Genomic DNA, 19,614 nt, shown 5'->3' on the forward strand with positions numbered 1-19,614 from the left:
ACACTGGGTAAGACGGTCTGTGTTCCATTACGCACCTGGAACAGCTGGCTAGGGTAGTCTGTGCCCTGTTCTGACACCCTGAACAACTAGCTAAGATGGTCAGCGCCCCGTTCAGACATCAGAACGGCTATTTAAGGTGGCCTGCTCCCCGTTCTGGCAGCCAGAACAGCTATCTAAGGTGGTCTGCACTCCGTTCCGGCGTCCGGAACAGCTATCTAAGGTGATTTGATCCCCATTCCGGCAGCCAGAATGGTTTTCACAGATAGTCTGCACCCCGTTTCACAACCCAGAATGGCACTCTAACATGGACAGCTCCCCATTCTGGTCTTCTGAAAAGCTATCTATGATGGCCTGCTCACCATTCCACCACAGCTATCTATGGTGGCCTGCTCCCCATTCTGACACCCAGAATGGCTATCTTAAGTGTTCTGTGCCCCATTCCAGCACCCAAAACAGCTATCTTAGATGGTCTATGCCCCATTCCTGCACACGGAACTGTTTTCTAAGACTGCCTGCTCTCCATTCCAGCACATGGAATGGCTATCTTAGGTGGTCTGCCCCCCGTTCCAGCACCCTGAACGGCTGGCTAAGGAGCCCTGCGCCCCAATCCGGCACCCTGGATGGCTGGCAAAGGTGACCTTCGCCCAGTTCCGGCACCCGGAATGACTGGTTAAGGTGACCTGCGCCCACGTTCCGGCACCCGGAATGGCTTTTAGGTGGTCTGTGCCCTGTGTTGACATCCAGAAAGGCTCTCTAACATGGCCAGCTGCCCATTCTGGTCTCCTGAGCAGCTATCTAAGATGGCCTGCTCCCTGTTCTAGCACCCAGCATGGCTATCTTAGGTGATCTGCGCCCCGTTCCGGTACCCATAATGGCTTTCTAACATGGCCAGCTCCCCATTCCAGTTTTTGTAGCGGCCATCTAAGGTAGTCTGTACCCTGTTACAGCTATCTAAGGTGACCTGTTCCCCATTCCAGCTATCTAAGGTGTCCTGCACCTCGTTCCGGAACGGCTATCTTAGGTGTTCTGCACCCCATTCCGGCACCTGGAATGGCTATCTTAGGTGGTTTATGCTCGTCCTGGCACCCAGAACGGCTATCTTAGGTGGTCTGCGCCCCATTCCAGCACCCAGAACAGCTACCTTAGGTGGTCTATGCTCCATTCCGGCACACGGAACGGCTATCTAAGGTGGCCAGCTCTCCATTCTGGCATACAAAATGGTTAATTAAGGCTGTCTATGCCCCATTCCGGCCCCCAGATCGGCTTCTTAGGTGGCCTGCACCCCGTTAGGCTGTCTGTGCCTCATTTTGGTACCCAGAATGGCTTTCTATAATGGTCAGCTCCCCATTTCGGTTTCCGTAGCGCCCATCTAAGGTGGTCTGTGGTGCGTTCTGGCACCTGTTCTGGCTATCTAAGGTCATTTGCATCCTATTCCAGCACCCAGAAAGGCTATCTTAGGTGGTCTATGCCCTGTTCCGGCACCTGGAACATCTATCTAAGGCTGTCCCATTCCGGCACCCGGAACGACTATCTAAGGAGGTCAGCGCCCCGTTCTGGCTCCTGGATTGGCTATCTAAGGAGGTCAGCGCCCCGTTCTGGCTCCTGGATCGGCTATCTAAGGTGGTCTGCGGCCCATTCCGGCACCAGAAACAGCTAAGGTGGTCTGCAGCCCGTTCCGGCACCCTAAAGAGCTGGCTGAGGTGGTCAGTGCTCTGTTCCGGCACCCTGAATGGCTGAGTTGGTCCGTGCCCTGTTCCAGCACCCAGAATGGTTATCTAAGGGGGTCTGCACCCGTTACAGCTATTCCCAAACACTCAACTAATGGTTACACCCCCTATCATCCCAACATTAACAGTGGGCAAGTGGTAATTTATTATGGATAATATTTAATATTATATTCAAAACATCTGACCCCCTCCTCTCCCTCCTTGCATGCAGCAAGTGTTATTAAATACATTAGATGTAGCACTAGCAGCCATCACTGTGCTGATCCCTCTGTACGGGAGCAGAGGCAGCGGGTCAGAAGACTATATAGCATCTCCCTGTACAGTGTGGCCTGTGTTACTGTGCAGGGCATATATTTATAATTTCAGGTTATTTCGGCAGAGGCAGCACCAGCTTCGTGCAGGGAGCCGGCTGTGATCTCTCCCCCCTGTCACTTAATACACCCCCCTGACCGGCAGCGCATTACACAGCAGAGATCGCTGCAGGGTGCTGGTCCGGTCCAGCGTTCCGGCATCTGGTCCGGCGGGGGAGCTGCGGGGATGATCGCTCCCTCCCCAATGACAGCTCCACGGACGAGGAGTCGGGTACGCGCATTACACATCATCTCAACAGGTCCGGTTCGACTTTCACCTTTACGCCCTGACGAAGGTGATTCTGAGCACGGAACGTGTTGAGCATAAATCCATTACTACTGTTGGACTATTTAATCCTTCCCTGTACCTGGGGGCATTGGATCCCTATAATCCACGGGGACAACAACATTTTATCAAGCTGACCGACACTCAACAGCGGTGGCTGTCGTTTGCATGATCGTGATTGCCGGCGGCATTATTATAGTGTAATTAGGATATACGCACCGCCTATCACCTCCAAGCGGCCAGCGGCAGCAGCACTGTATACAGGTGGCACACGGTGTGCTGGCGATTTACATACTGCCGGGCAGACACCACCTGATTCATCCCCGGCACCTCTCCCCACTGCCACTCGGATACCATCAGCTGTCATCACCCGAACCTGTTGCTCTAAAAAAAGGTACTTTAAGCTACAGCCAAATCTTTTAATGGGACAGTGGGCCTGATTCAGAGCCGCTCGTAAGCGGCCGCTCGTTCGCTCCGAGCGATGTTCGCACATCTGCGCATGCGTATGGGTTGTAATGCGCATGCGCCAACAAGTCAGTGCGGTCGGAAATCGTGTGCTCGCAAAATAGCAAATGCCTGCTAATTTGAGTGACAGGATGAGGCATTTGTGGGTGGTAACAGGGGAAGGTGCTTGAAAACGGGGAGTGGAGATCTGAACGCAGGCGTGCCAAACGGTCAAAACGGGCGTTTTAAGGGTGTGCATAATTAACAAAGCAGCATTGACCACGTCACTTGGTTGTCTTTTAGTCTAAACTGCTCGCATGATTGCGGTAGGAAAATGCTACCACAAGAATAGCGAGCAGTTCATACGCCTTTCGATGTACTCGATTAATCTAATAAATAGCGGAGATGACATATGATGCGAGCGGCAAAGGGGCGTCTTTACAAAATAGCGAGCACATGTTTCGGATGCTCGCTCAGACATAGAGGCATCAACAGACCGCAAAGAGCGAGCGCTCAATTTAAATATCCAGCCCCTTTTTCTGAACTAGCATCCGCAAATAGCGTCCGGCTCTGAATCAGGTCCAGTAGCCCGTACTATCGCTAACACACAGGGCACTAGACACGAGCAGCCACTGGCCACACACACCGTTGGGACTGCCATTTATATTCACCCACTGTGAAATTCCATTTAAGGGCCGTATTACATTTTTCATAAGTAGTGTAGTTTGGCAATAAACGTCAGTGCAAATTTTTGGTAAAAAAAAAATAGTTGAAAATTGTTTTAACGTATTGGGTCTGATTTTTCAGGGGGTGCTATGGATGCGTCAAGTGTTTTAAACATCGCACGCGGTCGCAGCAGGTTTTTTCTTAACGTTTTTTAAAATCGTGTTTTTACAACATGAAAATATACTTGAACCCATTTTAACGTACCCCCAATTTACATGGGACAGTAATTTCCTGGAAAAAAAAAGATTTTTATAATTTTCAACGATTTTGTTTTTCACCAAATATGTGTGCGCCCATTTTTCGCAAGAATGTCACATATGATACATTTTTGGGGATGATTTATCATTGGGGGGGGGGTTCAAAGGGTTCTGAAAGAAATCCCCACATTTTTTGCCAAATATAGGGAATTTGCATTTTTTTTCTTCTTGTCTGGGATGGAGAAAACTTTTCTCCAGTTTTTTTTCTCCATTTTCGCCTGTTTGCCATTTTCACCATTTTTTGGGCGAAAAACGGCTGTTTTCGCAGTTGGCAAAAAAACGTCAATTTTTTTCACTAATTGAATTTGGCCCTAAGTACAGTTACTATCGGCAGACCACAGCCGGTGGGATTAGTGACCATTTCTTCACTTTTCACCTCCCTCCAGCCTTAGCATCTGTAGAGTGGATTAATAATATTTTAACTGAGGTTTCTGTTTTTTATTCTGCTACATTTGTGCAATACATAAGATCACCTTCATAGTGATATTTATGTGTGTAACATTTAATATTTTTTATGCTTTTTGTTGATTTTTAGAAAGTATGCCTTTCTAAGGAGTAAAATTCATTTGTATACATATATATGTTTTTCTGTATGATTTGATCGCGCAGCCACTATCTGTAGTTTTTCATGTCATTTTGAAGAGTTATACACATTTTTCTTTGCGGCAGCTACGACAAACCTTTTGTAGGTTGCATCGCGAGTGCCACCGTAAGCAATTTTGTTCTTTGTTTTCACAGCCCTTATCAGGTTGGTCCAGCGAACAAGTCAACAAAGATATGCGCACCCAAAGACTATATAGCTAAATCACTCAACTAAATTTGCACCTGAAGTAGCGACCTGCCATTCTTTTCCACCACAAAAATAGCTAATAAAAATATTCCATCCAAAAAAAAATTGTGGAGAGGGAGGGTGAGAAGACAGGAAGAGGCTTTGTATCAGCCCACAAAGCCTGACATACAGCACTAAAACACACACCCCTAGCAACAATAGGACCAACTAATCACATGGTGTCCCACAAGCAAGTCCCCAGACTTGAGGATTAACCAGGGCCGGTGCAAGGTTTGTGGGCACCTTAGGCAAAGATTCACCCTGCCGCCTCTTCTCCCCCCAGCCATCTACATAAAACCTTGGAAACAACCTTTGTGTGTACACTCTGGACAGTATTATGCAACACATTTGTGTCCCAATAAATATTTATGCCCCACAGCTGTGCCCCAATACATATTTATGTCAGACTTCAGTGTCCCAATATATAATTATGCCACACGAGTGCCCAATATGCAATTATGCTACAAATCTGTTCCCACAATACATAATTATGTCATAATTCAGTGCCCACAATATGTAATTATGCCGCGCATCAGTGCCAACAATACATAATACCACACATTAATGCCACAATACATAATGATGCCACACATAACTGCCTAATATGTAATATGCCACAAATCAGTGCCCGCAATACATAATTATGCCACATATCAGTGCCACAATACATAATTATGCTGAACATTAGTACCCACCATATAGTACATAATCAATTTCTTGCTGATAAATATGAATCAGGGCCCTACCTAATAACGTTTTCTCCCCATCACCCTTTCTGTCCTCATTGACAGTAAAGCTGCAAGCTACAGTATATTCTTTTTTTTTTTTTTTTTAATGTTCAGCAGCATAAACCAGCAGACACCTCTTCTCTGCTGGTATATAATGGAATTGTGTGATTGTATAAAAATAATGACACTAACTACACACTCAAACCAAAGCTTGCTGAGCTGGCTTACCAGCACTGGCTCCGGCTGTCAGACAAGTTGGTTAATGTTTGTTAATATTCTTCTCATCAGGCTCAGCCCCAGCAGCCGACAGTCCTACTCATCTTCTGCAAAGGAAGAGGAGTTATGGGAAAGAGAGCAGGCAAGTGGGTAAGTGCCCACACTCGTATACAGCACACGTCAGTGCTGCCTGTTCTGCTGACAGCCCGATCAGACTTGGTGAGGTATCCTCGCCCTGGCCATGCCAGTGACTCAAGGTTATGTGTGGGGTGAGGTGACAGCGGTGAGTGCAGCTGGTTAGACCTGTGGCCTCCGCTTGCGCATGTAAAAGAAAGATGTCTCTGAGAGATCCTTCATTTTTTTGTTTTATTACTCGACGTGGCCGGCGCCCGTAAACAGTTGCCTAAAGCTCCCTAATGGTGGTGCCGGTCCTAGGTTTAATACACACTGTTTTTTGGAACTTTAAAGGATAAAACTATATTGACAGGAATAGCGAGGATAATTGACTGCATTCCTATTCCAGTTTGTGTAGCACACACCCAATGTCCAACACATTTTGCTATAGAATAACATGAATAACAGTTGCAGTCACCAGCAGTGAGGTGAGTCTGACTTTGGTGCGCTCTTTGAAATGATGAAAATATGCAACTACTGATTGCTTATTGACCTGTTTGATGCAGATGCTTTTAATTAGAACTGTACTAAATACTAACCTCTTAATTGTTTTTCTCTACTGCAGACAAAATGAACTTCCTGGCAACATATAAGAGTTACATGATCATAGTAGTTCTGTTTTGTCTCCTCTTCAGCTTCATTTATCATGAAAAAGTAAAAAAGGTAACATTATCGTACATTTTTCTATATAATAGATGTATGTGGGATTCTTACAGTATACCGGTATTTCTATTATCGTGAAAGTAGACATCAGTCATGGAAAAAAGCAACTGTGGATGATTCAATAAAATACTAGTAAATCTGTATTTAATTTGTACTATAAGTTGACATGTTGTTATGGAATCATTTTTTATTTTGTATTTCAAAACTTTACCTGCTAGGAAAAGAAATTAAATGATGCTCACTTAAGAGACCATAATCTATGTCTCTGAAGCAAATCTCACATGCAAGGGTCATGTTTGTAATTTCAAAAGTGTGAGTCCAACAGTGCAAATGTTGTGTGCAGCTATTACTGTAATATGCACAGTTTTTGCATTTGATTGTTTAATTAATTGCTGAGTCCCGATGAGGTATATAAATGCACCTAGGTAAGGGGGAAGGGGTTTATCTTTACACAAGATAAAGACAAGATAAATGTAAAAGGTGGTTGGGCCTTGGAGTGGTGTTTATAGTTTCTGCCTAGCGCATTTTCAGGTGTACTATCAAGTCCATAAAGGTGCATATTTCCTTTTATGAATACAATTCCCGGAATGAGGAAGTCTCCACAATGAAGTTTAGTTAGCAGACAAATAGGTGCATTTCCACAAAATAAAAAAGCTGCAGGTTTTTAATGTAATAACCACATATAGAAAAGAATATTCAGTATGACACCCTTATCTATTTTGTAATATATACCATCATAGTAGACTATACTTTATTCTTAGTGTGCTGCATGTAGAGAAACATCATAGTAGCAGGGGCGGATTGGGCGTTAAAGTCACAAGGAAGATTCCTGTGAGGTCAGCCGGACTGTGGGGCCAATTGCTTCATCGGACCCCGCACATATGTGCGCGTCACGGGCAGCCTGTCAGCGCCCTGCAACATGGAGGAGCTTGTTTGTAGACAAAGGGGGTCATTAAGACCCGCTCGCGAGCAAAGATCGCTCGCAAGTGGGTCGATGTTGTGCGAATGCGCATGACGGAGGGAGCTCCGTCGTGCGCATGCGCGAGACCCGGCGATCGACGAGAAATACGTTGCTCGGGGTCTCGCACCAAAGGGGGTGTGCTGTCGATGGTGACTGACAGCACGCCCCCTTTGGTGGGCGTGCCGGGGGCGTGGCTGCCAGACAGAGGCGTTCCCATGGGAACGCCTACCGTCTGAGTCCGGCCCCACTGACATCAGTAATGATGTCAGTGGGAGTGACTTTGGCTCTGATAGAGCCAAAATCACTCCTGGGCTTGTGGCAAGCCCGATGGTTGCGATGGTCTTTGACCATCGCGACCATCATCATGGACGCTCGCGTAAGCTGTGGGTGGTAACCCACAGCTATGCGAGCGTCCAAAAGGCCGCTCCACATTTAAATAGGACGGCCCTGATTCAGAGCGAGCGCTCTGGTCAGAGCGTTCAGCTCTGAATCCGGCCCAAAGCTCCCCCGGTCACTACTTCCCGGCCCACCCTGACAAATCTGTGTCTGTGCTACAGAGTGACACAAGGATACGCTGCCTGCCTAATGGTAAATCAGATAATATTGTTTTAAATTGTAATTTCACTGCCAGAGGGACAGTAGTGGTCTGTAATGGGCTTGTCTTGAATTAGAGTGATCAGCTGTTCTGTGTTTTAAATATGTCCAAGCCTTCTCCATCTCCTCTACAAGTGGATTGTATGGAAAAAGAAGGTCGAGGGAGCTTCATGTTCATTCATAAATCTTATGTATTAAAGTTAATATTTTGGGGTGTCCCGATTTTTTTTAATACTTTTTTTGACACAGTATATTTTTAAATGACATTCCCAGGGGTGCAGGCTATTTTTTTTTAAGCCTGCACCCCTTAACCGCAATTCTGCACTTTTTTCGCCACCTATTTCAGTGGTGAAAAGTTATCCCTGTTTTGTTTCAAAGACTTTTCGAACCTGCGAAAAGTCTTTGAAATTGAATACGGGGATAATTGAAATAGGCGAAATGACGTCATCGCCGATTCCGACATTTCGCTCCAAATTTAATATGGCCCTTAGGGGTTTATTTCCTAAGCCTCGGATAGAGATAAAGTCGACGGAGATAAGGTGCCAGTCAATCAGCTCCTAACTGTCATTTTTCAAACTCAGTCTGTGATATGGCAGTTAGAAGCTGATTGGCTGGTACCTTATCTCCATTAATTTTATCTCCATCCAAGGTTTAGTAAATAGACCAGTTAGTTAATTACCAGCATTGGTTGTATTTTGAGATGGCAGTTTCAGCTTCAATTCTTTATTGTTTTAATATTGTACAGTAATAGGGGCTTATTCATGTTGTATGTAGTTGGTTCGATTATTTGTCACTGCGTACGCACCAAAGCTGCATTGCACATGTGCTGTGATTGAATTGCGAATTAACATGCACAAAGGATTTATGTGTAAAGTGAGTGACAGGTAGTCAGAGTTTGAGGCAGGTAACGTGGGGTGGTTAGACAAACGCAGGTGTGTAGGGATTGTCGTCTGACGGTTTCCTGGGCATTCTAAAATCTGCAACTGCATTTTTGCTGCCAGCTGGAGTTCCCTCAGCATGTCAGGAGAGCTGCTCTGTCTGAGACAGCATAAGCTTACTCAGGGGTCCGATGGTCGAGCGATGTGCGTCTAATGTTTCATATGCTTCCGCTTTTGCACTCAAGCAGCGGATGTAAGAAGCTGGCAGTGGGCGTCTCTAATCACAATATGGCATCTGCGTTATTAGTATATTTTCGGAAATGCACAGTGAGTGATCGCAGCTGCCATTGTGTTAGCGTACAACTTTGAATCAGGCCCATAGTTCTTACGTCTTTTGTATGTATTTTAATGTGTTGTATGCATCTAGCAATAAATGGTTTGAATTCTTACATTCCACTTCATCCCTGCTAGACAGTTAACGCTCCACTTGGTTCTGTTATTTCTTTTGAGGGTCAGCTCCTCTTTGTGGTAATGGCAGTCTGTCAGCAGTGAAGTTTTGCACACTGTTTTATTGATATACTGTATTTGTTACTATTGTTTATTAGTCTCTTCTTGTTTTTTCCCCTCTGATGTATGATGGCTGGACTTGCAGGGCTCCACTCGCCTTTTAGTGGTTACTTCGGAGTACGGTTAATAATAATAATAATAATATGTCATAAATGGCCATGGAGGCAGAATTATTATTTTCGCCAGTTACTTATCAGTGTTCACAAATACATGCTATAGCGCGTATTTTACCCACTTTTGAGGACTGGGGACTCATTTTTTAAAAATGGGTGGGTCCCCGGGGACGCGCTCCGCTACAGCCAATCCCTTGCCAGCGGCCCTTTCAAACATGCCCAACAAAGTCACGGGATGCGCTGCTTATAAAGGTGGTGGCGTCTCACTGATGTAGCAGGACTTTCCATGCGGGGGGGCGGAGTTGTCAATGGCGGCAGTGGCAGTAGTCCGTAGTCGCTGCCATGTCCGCTCTGCTCCCCGGCTTCTCCCACAGCTTTAAGAAGCCCTCGGAGGTCCTGCGGCTGAGCCAGCGAAGGAGTTGGAGCCAAGGCGGAGCTATTATCCCTGGTGGATGCCATCAAGTGGGCGGCTGGGGTGCGGCCCTATTCCCTGTGCCTGCAGCAGCAGAGTGGGGCAGTGAAGCGGAAGAACCCGTTCCCCAGCCTGGAGACCACGTTGCAGGGATAGAGGAGACCACGGAGTGTAGCAAGTTGCGAGGGGGGGAGCTGGGTGCTGCCGGAGCAGGAGAACCCGCTGCCGCCCGATGAGGTGAGACAGGGGAGCAGAGTGACCGTGCCGCGGGGAGCTGAGGACGAGTAGTGACCACCAGGGAGTTTCAGTTCTACTAGCAGGGAAGAGAGAGACCGTGCAGCTGGCAAAGTGAAGGCGAGTGACTGCATGGGATCTGCAGCACTGCCATCAGGGAGTAGGAGAGTAATCGCTGGGGAGTTGCAGTACTGCGGACTGGGGAGGTAGAGTGTGTCCTCCAGGGAGCTGTGCACTGCTGGTGAGAGACTATTTATATTATTTCCTTACAATATCCTCCCAATAGAGTATTGTTAGACATTGTGGGCACTCCTGTGTGTTACACTCTCTAAATGCACTGCTCTGTGTGGGCCACTATATTTATGGGGGACTCCTGTGTGCGATGCACTGTAAATATGCATGTCCCTAATCTCCTCCTTTCTGCAGCTGCTGACTACCCTTACCCCCTCCCTACCCCCAGCACTGCCTGACCCTTGTAGCCAGTACTGCTCCAGCTGCTGTCTATCCTTACACCCTCCTTACCCTTTGGCACTGCCAGCCCCTAACCACCTTCTTACCCCCTGTACTGCCCCAGCTATCTACACTTTCACCCTCCCTACCCAGCACTAACTTCCTCTTTGCCCCTAGTACTGCCCAAGTTACTATCTACACCCGCCCCCTCCCTACCCCCAGCACTGCCTGCCCCTAACCTCCTCCTTACCCATAGTACTGCCTCAGCTGCTGTCTATACTTGCCCCCTCTCTACCCTCAGTACTTCTGCCCCTAGCCCCCTCCTTGCACCTCAGTACTGTGTCAGCTGTTATCTATCCTTGCCCCCTCTCTACCCTCAGTACTTCTGCCCCTAGCCCCCTCCTTGCACCTCAGTACTGTGTCAGCTGTTATCTATCCTTGCTCCCCAGCACTGTCGCAATTGCTGTCTGCACTTACCCCCTCCCTACCCCTAGCACTGCCTGCCCTTACTCCCCACTACCCCCAACTTCTCCCTGCCTTTCCCTCTAGCTCTACCCCAACTGCTACCTGCCCCCCAGCACAAACTGCTGCCTGCTTTCACCCTTCCATAATATGTAATGGGACTCAGAAACAGTGGAGTAGGACCCCAATTCTATAAAGCGATGGGTCCCTGGGACCCACAAATTCTTTCGCTTTTCGTGATAACTGCTTATATAGTGCACACATTGGGCCTGATTCAGACCCACTCGCAAGTGGGTGGATAGCCGGGCAGTGCGCACGTGCGGCGTGCGCGAACCCTGCAGTGAGCGAGAATTTCACTCGCTCCGGGGCTCGCTACAAACGGGCGGTTGTCGATGTTGATCGACAGCTCGCCCCGCTTTGTAGGCGGGGTGGGGAGTGGCTGGACAAACGAAGGCGTTCCCGAAGGAACGCCTGCCGTTTGTGGGTGGCCCTACTGACGTCACTCGTGATGTCAGTAGTGATCTTCCGGCTCTATTGGAGCCAGAAGCTCACTGGGGCTTGCGGAAGACGAGACCCTACCACAAGGGTCTCGTCGCAAGCCTGATGGTTGCGACCATCACCTGGCCGCTCGCAAAAGCTGTGGGTGGTCACCCACAGCTTAGCGAGCGGCCAGGAGGCCGGACCCAAAAAAAAGAAAAACGCCCTTCAGACCTGCGAGCTGCTTCTGGCAGCGAGCGGGTCTGAATCAGGGCCATATTCTGCACACTTTATAGAGAATATTTGGCCATTCACATCTATTACCTCCCCCAATGGAGTTTGCAATCTATGTTCTCTACCACAGGGTTAATTTGCCAGGAGCCAATTAACCTATCAGTATATTTTTGGATTGTGGGAGGACACTAAAGTACCTGGAGGGAACCCACACAAGCATGGGGAGAATATGCAAACTCCACACAGAATGCAGACATTGGACCTCATTCAGAGCCGCTCGCAAAAAGTGAGCGCTCGCTCTGAATGAGGGTGGCTGCTTTTTATTTTTGACCACCCACAGCTTTTGCGAGTGGCCACGCGATGGTCGCCACCATCGCGCTTGAGACGAGACCCTTGTGGTAAGGTCTTGTCTGCCGCAAGCCCCCCGCACTCACTGGTGATGTCAGTAGGGCCGCCCACAAACGGCAGGCGTTCATTCAGGAACACCTTCGTTTGTCCAGCCACTCCCCCCCCACCCCGCCTACAAAATGGGGCGAGCTGTCGATCAACATCGACAGCCGCCCCGTTTGTGGCGAGCCCCGGAGCGAGTGGATTTCTCACTCGCTACGGGGCTTGCACATGCACAATGCACAACCAACGCACTCACCCTGCCCAGCAATACATAAGGGGTCTCATTCAGACCCGCTTGCGAGCGGGTCTGAATGAGACCCCTTATGTATTGCTGGGCAGGGTGAGGTATGAGTAATATGGGTGCTTTATTTTGGCTGCAAAATCTTTGTGCTGTTTATTTGCCCTGCAGATATGGCATTTTTGAAGTTGGGTACGATTAGGGAGAGGGTCTGCAGGGTCAAACGGAGGATGGATGACATTATCTGGGCAAGTTGTGAGAATGAGTGATTCATTTTATTTAGCTGGGTGATGGGTGTTTTTGTCTGCTTAACTATACAGTGTAAAAAATCTGCTATAAACGGAATATTGTACATTGGGCCTGATTCAGAGCCGCTCGTAAGCGGCCGCTCGTTCGCTCCGAGCGATGTTTGCCCAACTGCGCACGCGTACGGATCGTAATACGCATGCCCGAACCAGTCAGTGCGGCCGAAAATCGTTTGTTCGCTAAATAGCGAATGCTATTTTGAGTGACAGGAGGAGGCGTATGTTGGTGGTAACAGGGGAAGGTGCTTGAAAACGGGGAGTGGAGATCCGAACGCAGGCGTGCTTAAAGGTCAAAACGGGCATTTTATGGGTGTGCATAATTAATACAGCAGCGTCATTGACCACGTCACTGGGTTATTTTATAGCCAGAACTGCTCGCAAAATTGTGGTAGCAAAAACAAACCACAAGAATAGCGAGCAGTTCATACGCTGGTCGATGTACTCGATTAATCTAATAAATAGCTGACATGACGTAGGATGCGAGCGGCCAGGGGGCGTTTTTTTCAAAATTACGTTCGCATGTTCAGACCTATAGGCGTGAACAGACCGCAAAGAGCGAACGGTTCATTTGAATAGCCACCCCTATTTTCTGGACGAGCGAGCGCTAATTGCGTCCGGCTCTGAATCAGGCCCATTGTCTTTAATGCTCAACCTTGGGACAGTCCTGCTGTCACTCTATGGGATCTGGAACTTAAAGATTTGGAAATAGATAATTAGACACTCCAGTTCTGCTCTAGCAATGCCCTAAAGCAGGGATATTCAACATGCGGCCCTCCAGTTGTTGTGGAACTGCACAACCCAACATCCCCTGCCACACTTTTAGCACCGTAATAGAAAAACTGTCAGATCATTTTGGGATATGTAGTTCCACGACAGCTGGAGGGCCACATGTTGAATACCTCTGCCCTAAAGGCTATAGTGATGTAGTAAGCCTGCCTACATTGGTATTGGTTCTGACTACAGTTGATTTGGTGCCGTCCACATTAAGCCATTTTTAGTCCTCAATCCATCCCTGATAGTGTGTTAAATCCATGTACCTCAGATTCCAGTCTTGATATTCAAATGTTTAACCCCTTTGCTGCAGATGATGGTGTGATCACCAGAGGTTACGCCCCTACATTGCAGAATAAAAACATGGAGTCCAGGGTTTGTAGAAGACCCAGGGATTGGGGAAGACCTCCCCCAACATAGTTGTAAAAAAATATTTGTCACCCACATTAAAAACGCCCCCCCCCTCCCCCTAACAGATTTTGTTTTGTGATCGCTTGGAAGCACCTTACAATGGACCTGATTCAGAGTCGTGCGCTACTGTATTCACAGCTGCGATCATGCTCGCAATATGTGCAAAAATATACCAATGTCTGCCAATTGACTCCCCACCTGAAATAGTGTGCGACGGACTATGCAAATGTTGCTACACCCACTTTCCTTATATGCATTGCGTGCAGATCTGCCGTTGGTTGAAAACACACCACCATCAACGCCACATCAGATGCACATCGACTCCTCGAGTAAAGGTGCCCATACACGATGCAATTTTGTACACAATTTGGCCGTTTTTGTTCATTCGTAACGACCAATCGTGTAAAAAGTGGCGTTTCCCAGTACGATTACGATGCCGATGCACGTCCCTGACGTCGTGTATTGGCATCACAGATCAACTGAACCTGCTGTAAGATTTCGACCGATCGTGTACGATGTGACACACATCGTACGGTGTTTTGCTTGATGTACGATGTGATGTGTGATTTACGATGTCCCCGGCCACCTCCTCCTCATTTTGTGACAGACGATGGGAGAAGTGAAGACAAGCGACAGCATTATGTATCTTGCGGAGTTTGCAGTGAAAAAAGTGAGTATCGCTTGTATTCTACTACACCATTGTACACCCTGCACCACCAATGCGTATGAACCCCTGTACCACCAATGCGTATGAACCCCTGTACCACCAATGCGTATTAACCGCTGCACCACCAATACTTAGTAACCCCTACACCACCAATGCGTAGTAACTCCTACACCACCAATGCGTATTAACCGCTGCACCACCAATGCTTAGTAACCCCTACACCACCAATGCGTAGTAACTCCTACACCACCAATGCTTAGTAACCCCGCACCTCCAATGCGTAGTAACCCCTGCACCACCAATGCGTATGAACCCCTGTACCACCAATGCGTATTAACCGCTGCACCACCAATGCTTAGTATCCCCTACACCACCAATGCGTAGTAACTCCTACACCACCAATGCGTAGTAACTCCTACACCACCAATGCTTAGTAACCCCGCTCCTCCAATGCGTAGTAACCCCTGCACCACCAATGCTTAGTAACTCCTGCACCACCAATGCTTAGTAACCCCTGCACCACCAATGCTTAGTAACCCCTGTACCACCAATGCGTATTAACCGCTGCACCACCAATGCTTAGTAACCCCGCACCACCAATGCGTAGTAACTCCTACACCACCAATGCTTAGTAACCCCGCACAACCAATACGTAGTAACCCCGCACCACCAATGCGTAGTAACTCCTACACCACCAGTGCGTATGAACTAGGGGTGTGCACCGGCCACTTTTTGTGTTTTGGTTTTGGATCTGGATCTTTCTTCGTGTTTTGGATCTGGATTGGTTTTGCCAAAACCACCCTTCCGTGTTTTGGGTTCTGGGTTTTGTGTTTTGGATCTGTATTTTTTTAAAAAAAACCATAAAAACAGCTAAAATCACAGAATTTGTAGGTTTTTCTGCTCCTATGCTATTATTAACCTCAATAACCTTAATTTCCACTCATTTCCAGTCTATTCTGAACACCTCACACCTCACAATAGTGTTTTTATGTCCAAAAGGTTGCACCGAGGTAGCTGGATGACTATGCTAAGCGACACGAGTGGGCGGCACAAACACGTGACCCATCTAGGCGTGAAACTGCAGTGGCAGATAGAATGGCAGTTTGAAAAACTAGGCCCCAAACTGTACATAATGCAAAGAAAAAAAAGAGGTGCAAGATGGAATTGTCCTTGGGCCCTCCCACCCACCCTTTTGTTGTATAAACAGGACATGCACACTTTAACAAACCAATCATTTCAGCGCCAGGGTCTGCCACACAACTGTGGCTGAAATGATTGGTTCGTTTGGGCCCCCACAAAACAAGCTGGCAATTAATCTGTCCCTGCACAAACTGGCTCTACGGAGGCAAGATGTCATCCTCATCCTCCTCATCCACCGATTCCTCACCCTCTTCAGTGTGTACATCCTCATCCTCACAGAGTATTAATTCGTCCCCGCTGGAACCACAGGTCCCTCTGTACGTTCTGGAGGCTGGTCTCCCTGGAAGAGTTGATAATTCATTTTATGAACATCATCTTCTCCACATTTTGTGGAAGCAACCTCCTACGCCTTTCGCTGACAAGGATCCCAGCTGCACTAAACACTCTTTCGGAGTACACACTGGAGGGGGGGGCAACTCAGGTAAAATAGAGCCAGTTTGTACAGGGACCTCCAAATTGCTTCTTTTTCCTGCCAGTACAGGTACGGACTTTCTGACATGCCTACTTGGATGCTGTCACCGATTTAATCCTTTAACAGACAGACGCACGCTTGTCGCTGCTGCTTTGAGGATGCAAGTGCGGCTACAGCCCACACAATTCACAAAGACAGAAAAAAAAAAAAGAATATTTTTATTGTTTGTGGAGCGCACTTTGAGGGTTACACAACCCTTTAACAGACAGACGCACGCTTGTCGCTGCTGCTTTGAGGATGCAAGTGCGGCTACAGCCCACACAATTCACAAAGACAGAAAAAAGAAGAAGAATATTTTTATTGTTTGTGTAGCACACTTTGAGGGTGTCACCACCCTTTAACAGACAGACGCACGCTTGTCGCTGCTGCTTTAAGGATGCAGGTGCGGCTACAGCCCACACATTTCACAAAGACCGAAAAAAAAAGAACAATATTTTAATTGTTTGTGTAGCACACTTTGAGGGTGTCACCACCCTTTAACAGACAGACGCACGCTTGTCTCTGCTGCTTTAAGGATGCAGGTGCGGCTACAGCCCACACAATTCACAAAGACAGAAAAAAGAAGAAGAATATTTTAATTGTTTGTGTAGCACACTTTGAGGGTGTCACCACCCTTTAACAGACAGACGCACGCTTGTCGCTGCTGCTTTGAGGATGCAGGTGCGGATACAGCCCACACATTTCACAAAGACAGAAAAAAAGAACAATATTTTAATTGTTTGTGTAGCACACTTTGAGGGTGTCACCACCCTTTAACAGACAGACGCACGCTTGTCGCTGCTGCTTTAAGGATGCAGGTGCGGCTACAGCCCACACATTTCACAAAGACAGAAAAAAAAAGAACAATATTTTTATTGTTTGTGTAGCACACTTTGAGGGTGTCACCCCCCCTTTAACAGACAGACGCACGCTTGTCGCTGCTGCTTTGAGGATGCAGGTGGAATCTAGACGGGATTTGGAACCGGGGACACACTACCTCCATCAATTGTCTAAATCCCACTGCAGCAACAGCACTAGGAGGAAGTGGTTCTTGATCTTTCCCTATTTTATTTTTATCGGAGAAAGTTTGGTCCTCCATTTATGTTATATTGATATATACGTGCGGCTAAAGCGCACACAATCACAGAAAATATTTTTTTATTTTTGCTGGAGAGTAGTGCACTTTGTGGGTTACACCACCCTTTAAGAAATGAGCCAGCCGGCTCTTTACCTATGGGACACAGGCGCATGCTTCGCGCTGCTCCTTTGTTGATGCACGTGCAGCCACAGTGCACACAAGTCACAAACACAGAAAATATATATTTTTTTGGTTTGGACTGGAGTGTACTTTGGGGGTTACAGCACCCTTTAATGGTCAAGCCAGCCGGCCCTTTACTTATGACACAGGCGCACGCTTGGCACTACTTTGTTGATGCACGTGCGGCTACTGCGCACCCAATTCACAAGCACAGAAAATATTTTTTTTTTTAGTTTGGACTGGAGTGTACTTTGGGGGTTACAGCACCCTTTAACGGTCAAGCCTGCCGGCCCTTTACTTATGACACAGGTGCACGCTTGGCACTACTTTGTTGATGCACGTGCGGCTACTGCGCACCCAATTCACAAACACAGAAAATAATTTTTTTATTAGTTTGGACTGGAGTGTACTTTGGGGGTTACAGCACCCTTTAACGGTCAAGCCAGCCGGCCCTTTACTTATGACACAGGTGCACGCTTGGCACTACTTTGTTGATGCACGTGCGGCTACTGCGCACCCAATTCACAAACACAGAAAATAATTTTTTTATTAGTTTGGACTGGAGTGTACTTTGGGGGTTACAGCACCCTTTAACGGTCAAGCCAGCCGGCCCTTTACTTATGACACAGGTGCACGCTTGGCACTACTTTGTTGATGCACGTGCGGCTACTGCGCACCCAATTCACAAACACAGAAAATAATTTTTTTTTTAGTTTGGACTGGAGTGTACTTTGGGGGTTACAGCACCCTTTAACGGTCAAGCCAGCCGGCCCTTTACTTATGACACAGGCGCACGCTTGGCACTACTTTGTTGATGCACGTGCAGCTACTGCGCACACAATTCACAAACACAGAAAATATTTTTTTTTTGGTTTGGACTGGAGTGTACTTTGGGGGTTATAGCACCCTTTAACGGTCAAGCCAGCTGGCCCTTTACTTATGACACAGGCGCACGCTTGGCACTACTTTGTTGATGCACGTGCGGCTACTGCGCACACAATTCACAAACACAGAAAATAATTTTTTTTTTGGTTTGGACTGGAGTGTACTTTCGGGGGTTACAGCACCCTTTAACGGTCAAGCCAGCCAGCCCTTTACTTATGACACAGGCGGATGCTTGGCACTACTTTGTTGATGCACGTGCGGCTACTTTGCACACAATTCACAAACACAGAAAATAATTTTTTTTTCAGTTTGGACTGGAGTGTACTTTGGGGGTTACAGCACCCTTTAATGGTCAAGCCAGCCGGCCCTTTACTTATGACACAGGCGCACGCTTGGCACTACTTTGTTGAAGCACGTGCGGCTACTGCGCACACAATTCACAAACACAGAAAATATATTATTTTTTTAGCACTTGGGGGGAGCACCCCTGATGGACAGAGCACCCCCTGGACAACACTACAGCACCCCTTTAGGACTGGGACACTGCACAGGACTTTGGAACTGACTGCACAACACAGTCCAGCCAGCCCCTATGGACTTTGAAGTAGTGGACACAGCCCCTATTAACAACAGCAGCACAGCACAACACAGCCAGCCCCTATGGACTTTGAAGTAGTGGACAACAGCAGCACTACACTACACTACACTACACAGCACTAACTCCCACCCTCCCTCTTCACTGTCCACAGCCGAGTGAGAAAATGGCGCCGACGCGGGTACCTTATATAGGATCCAAAACCCGCGAGACTCGGAAGGCGGGATGATGACGTTTTGCCTCGATGTCAGATCCGAGTCAGGCGGGAAAAGCCGAGCCTGACTCGGATCGGACTCGGATCGGGGGGGCTCGGGGGGGTTCGGATTTCAGAAATCCGAACCCGCTCACCCCTAGTATGAACCCTTGCACCACCAATGCGTAGTAACCCCTGCACCTCCAATGCGTAGTAACCCCTGCACCACCAATGCTTAGTAACCCCTGCACCACCAATGTACCCAATGCCACCAAAGTACTAGCCCATCAATGGTTAATATCCATCGCACCCGCAATGTACCCACTACCCCAGCCAATGTTATGACAGTGTAGCACAATGCAAGTTGTCCCCCCATTTCCCCATTTTTAAAAAAACGAAGGGCCGTATTCAATATGAGGCGAAATGTCGGAATCGGCGAAAATTTCTTGCCGATGACGTAATTTTCGC

The 19,614-nt window shown here is 47.6% G+C and overlaps 1 protein-coding gene across 2 annotated transcripts in view; it reads left to right on the forward strand.

The window, feature by feature from the left end:
• The first annotated feature begins 2,350 nt into the window (after nt 1-2,350).
• The window catches only part of LOC148508927 (NXPE family member 2-like), a 144,978-nt gene continuing 127,714 nt past the window's right edge, over nt 2,351-19,614 (forward strand). Inside the window, exons 1-3 of one of the 2 annotated variants that reach the window (XM_088443815.1) lie at nt 2,351-2,757; nt 5,636-5,713; nt 6,303-6,400. In XM_088443815.1, the coding sequence (XP_088299941.1) occupies nt 6,308-6,400 (93 nt within the window). In that variant the 5' untranslated portion in view covers nt 2,351-2,757; nt 5,636-5,713; nt 6,303-6,307. The remainder of the gene's footprint in view (nt 2,758-5,635; nt 5,714-6,302; nt 6,401-19,614) is intronic. The other variant, XM_088443816.1, reaches the window with a different exon arrangement.

This window comes from Taudactylus pleione, unplaced genomic scaffold (genome assembly GCF_031769625.1).
Source record: "Taudactylus pleione unplaced genomic scaffold, aTauple2 ptg000334l, whole genome shotgun sequence".
Classification (NCBI taxonomy): Eukaryota; Metazoa; Chordata; class Amphibia; order Anura; family Myobatrachidae; genus Taudactylus; species Taudactylus pleione.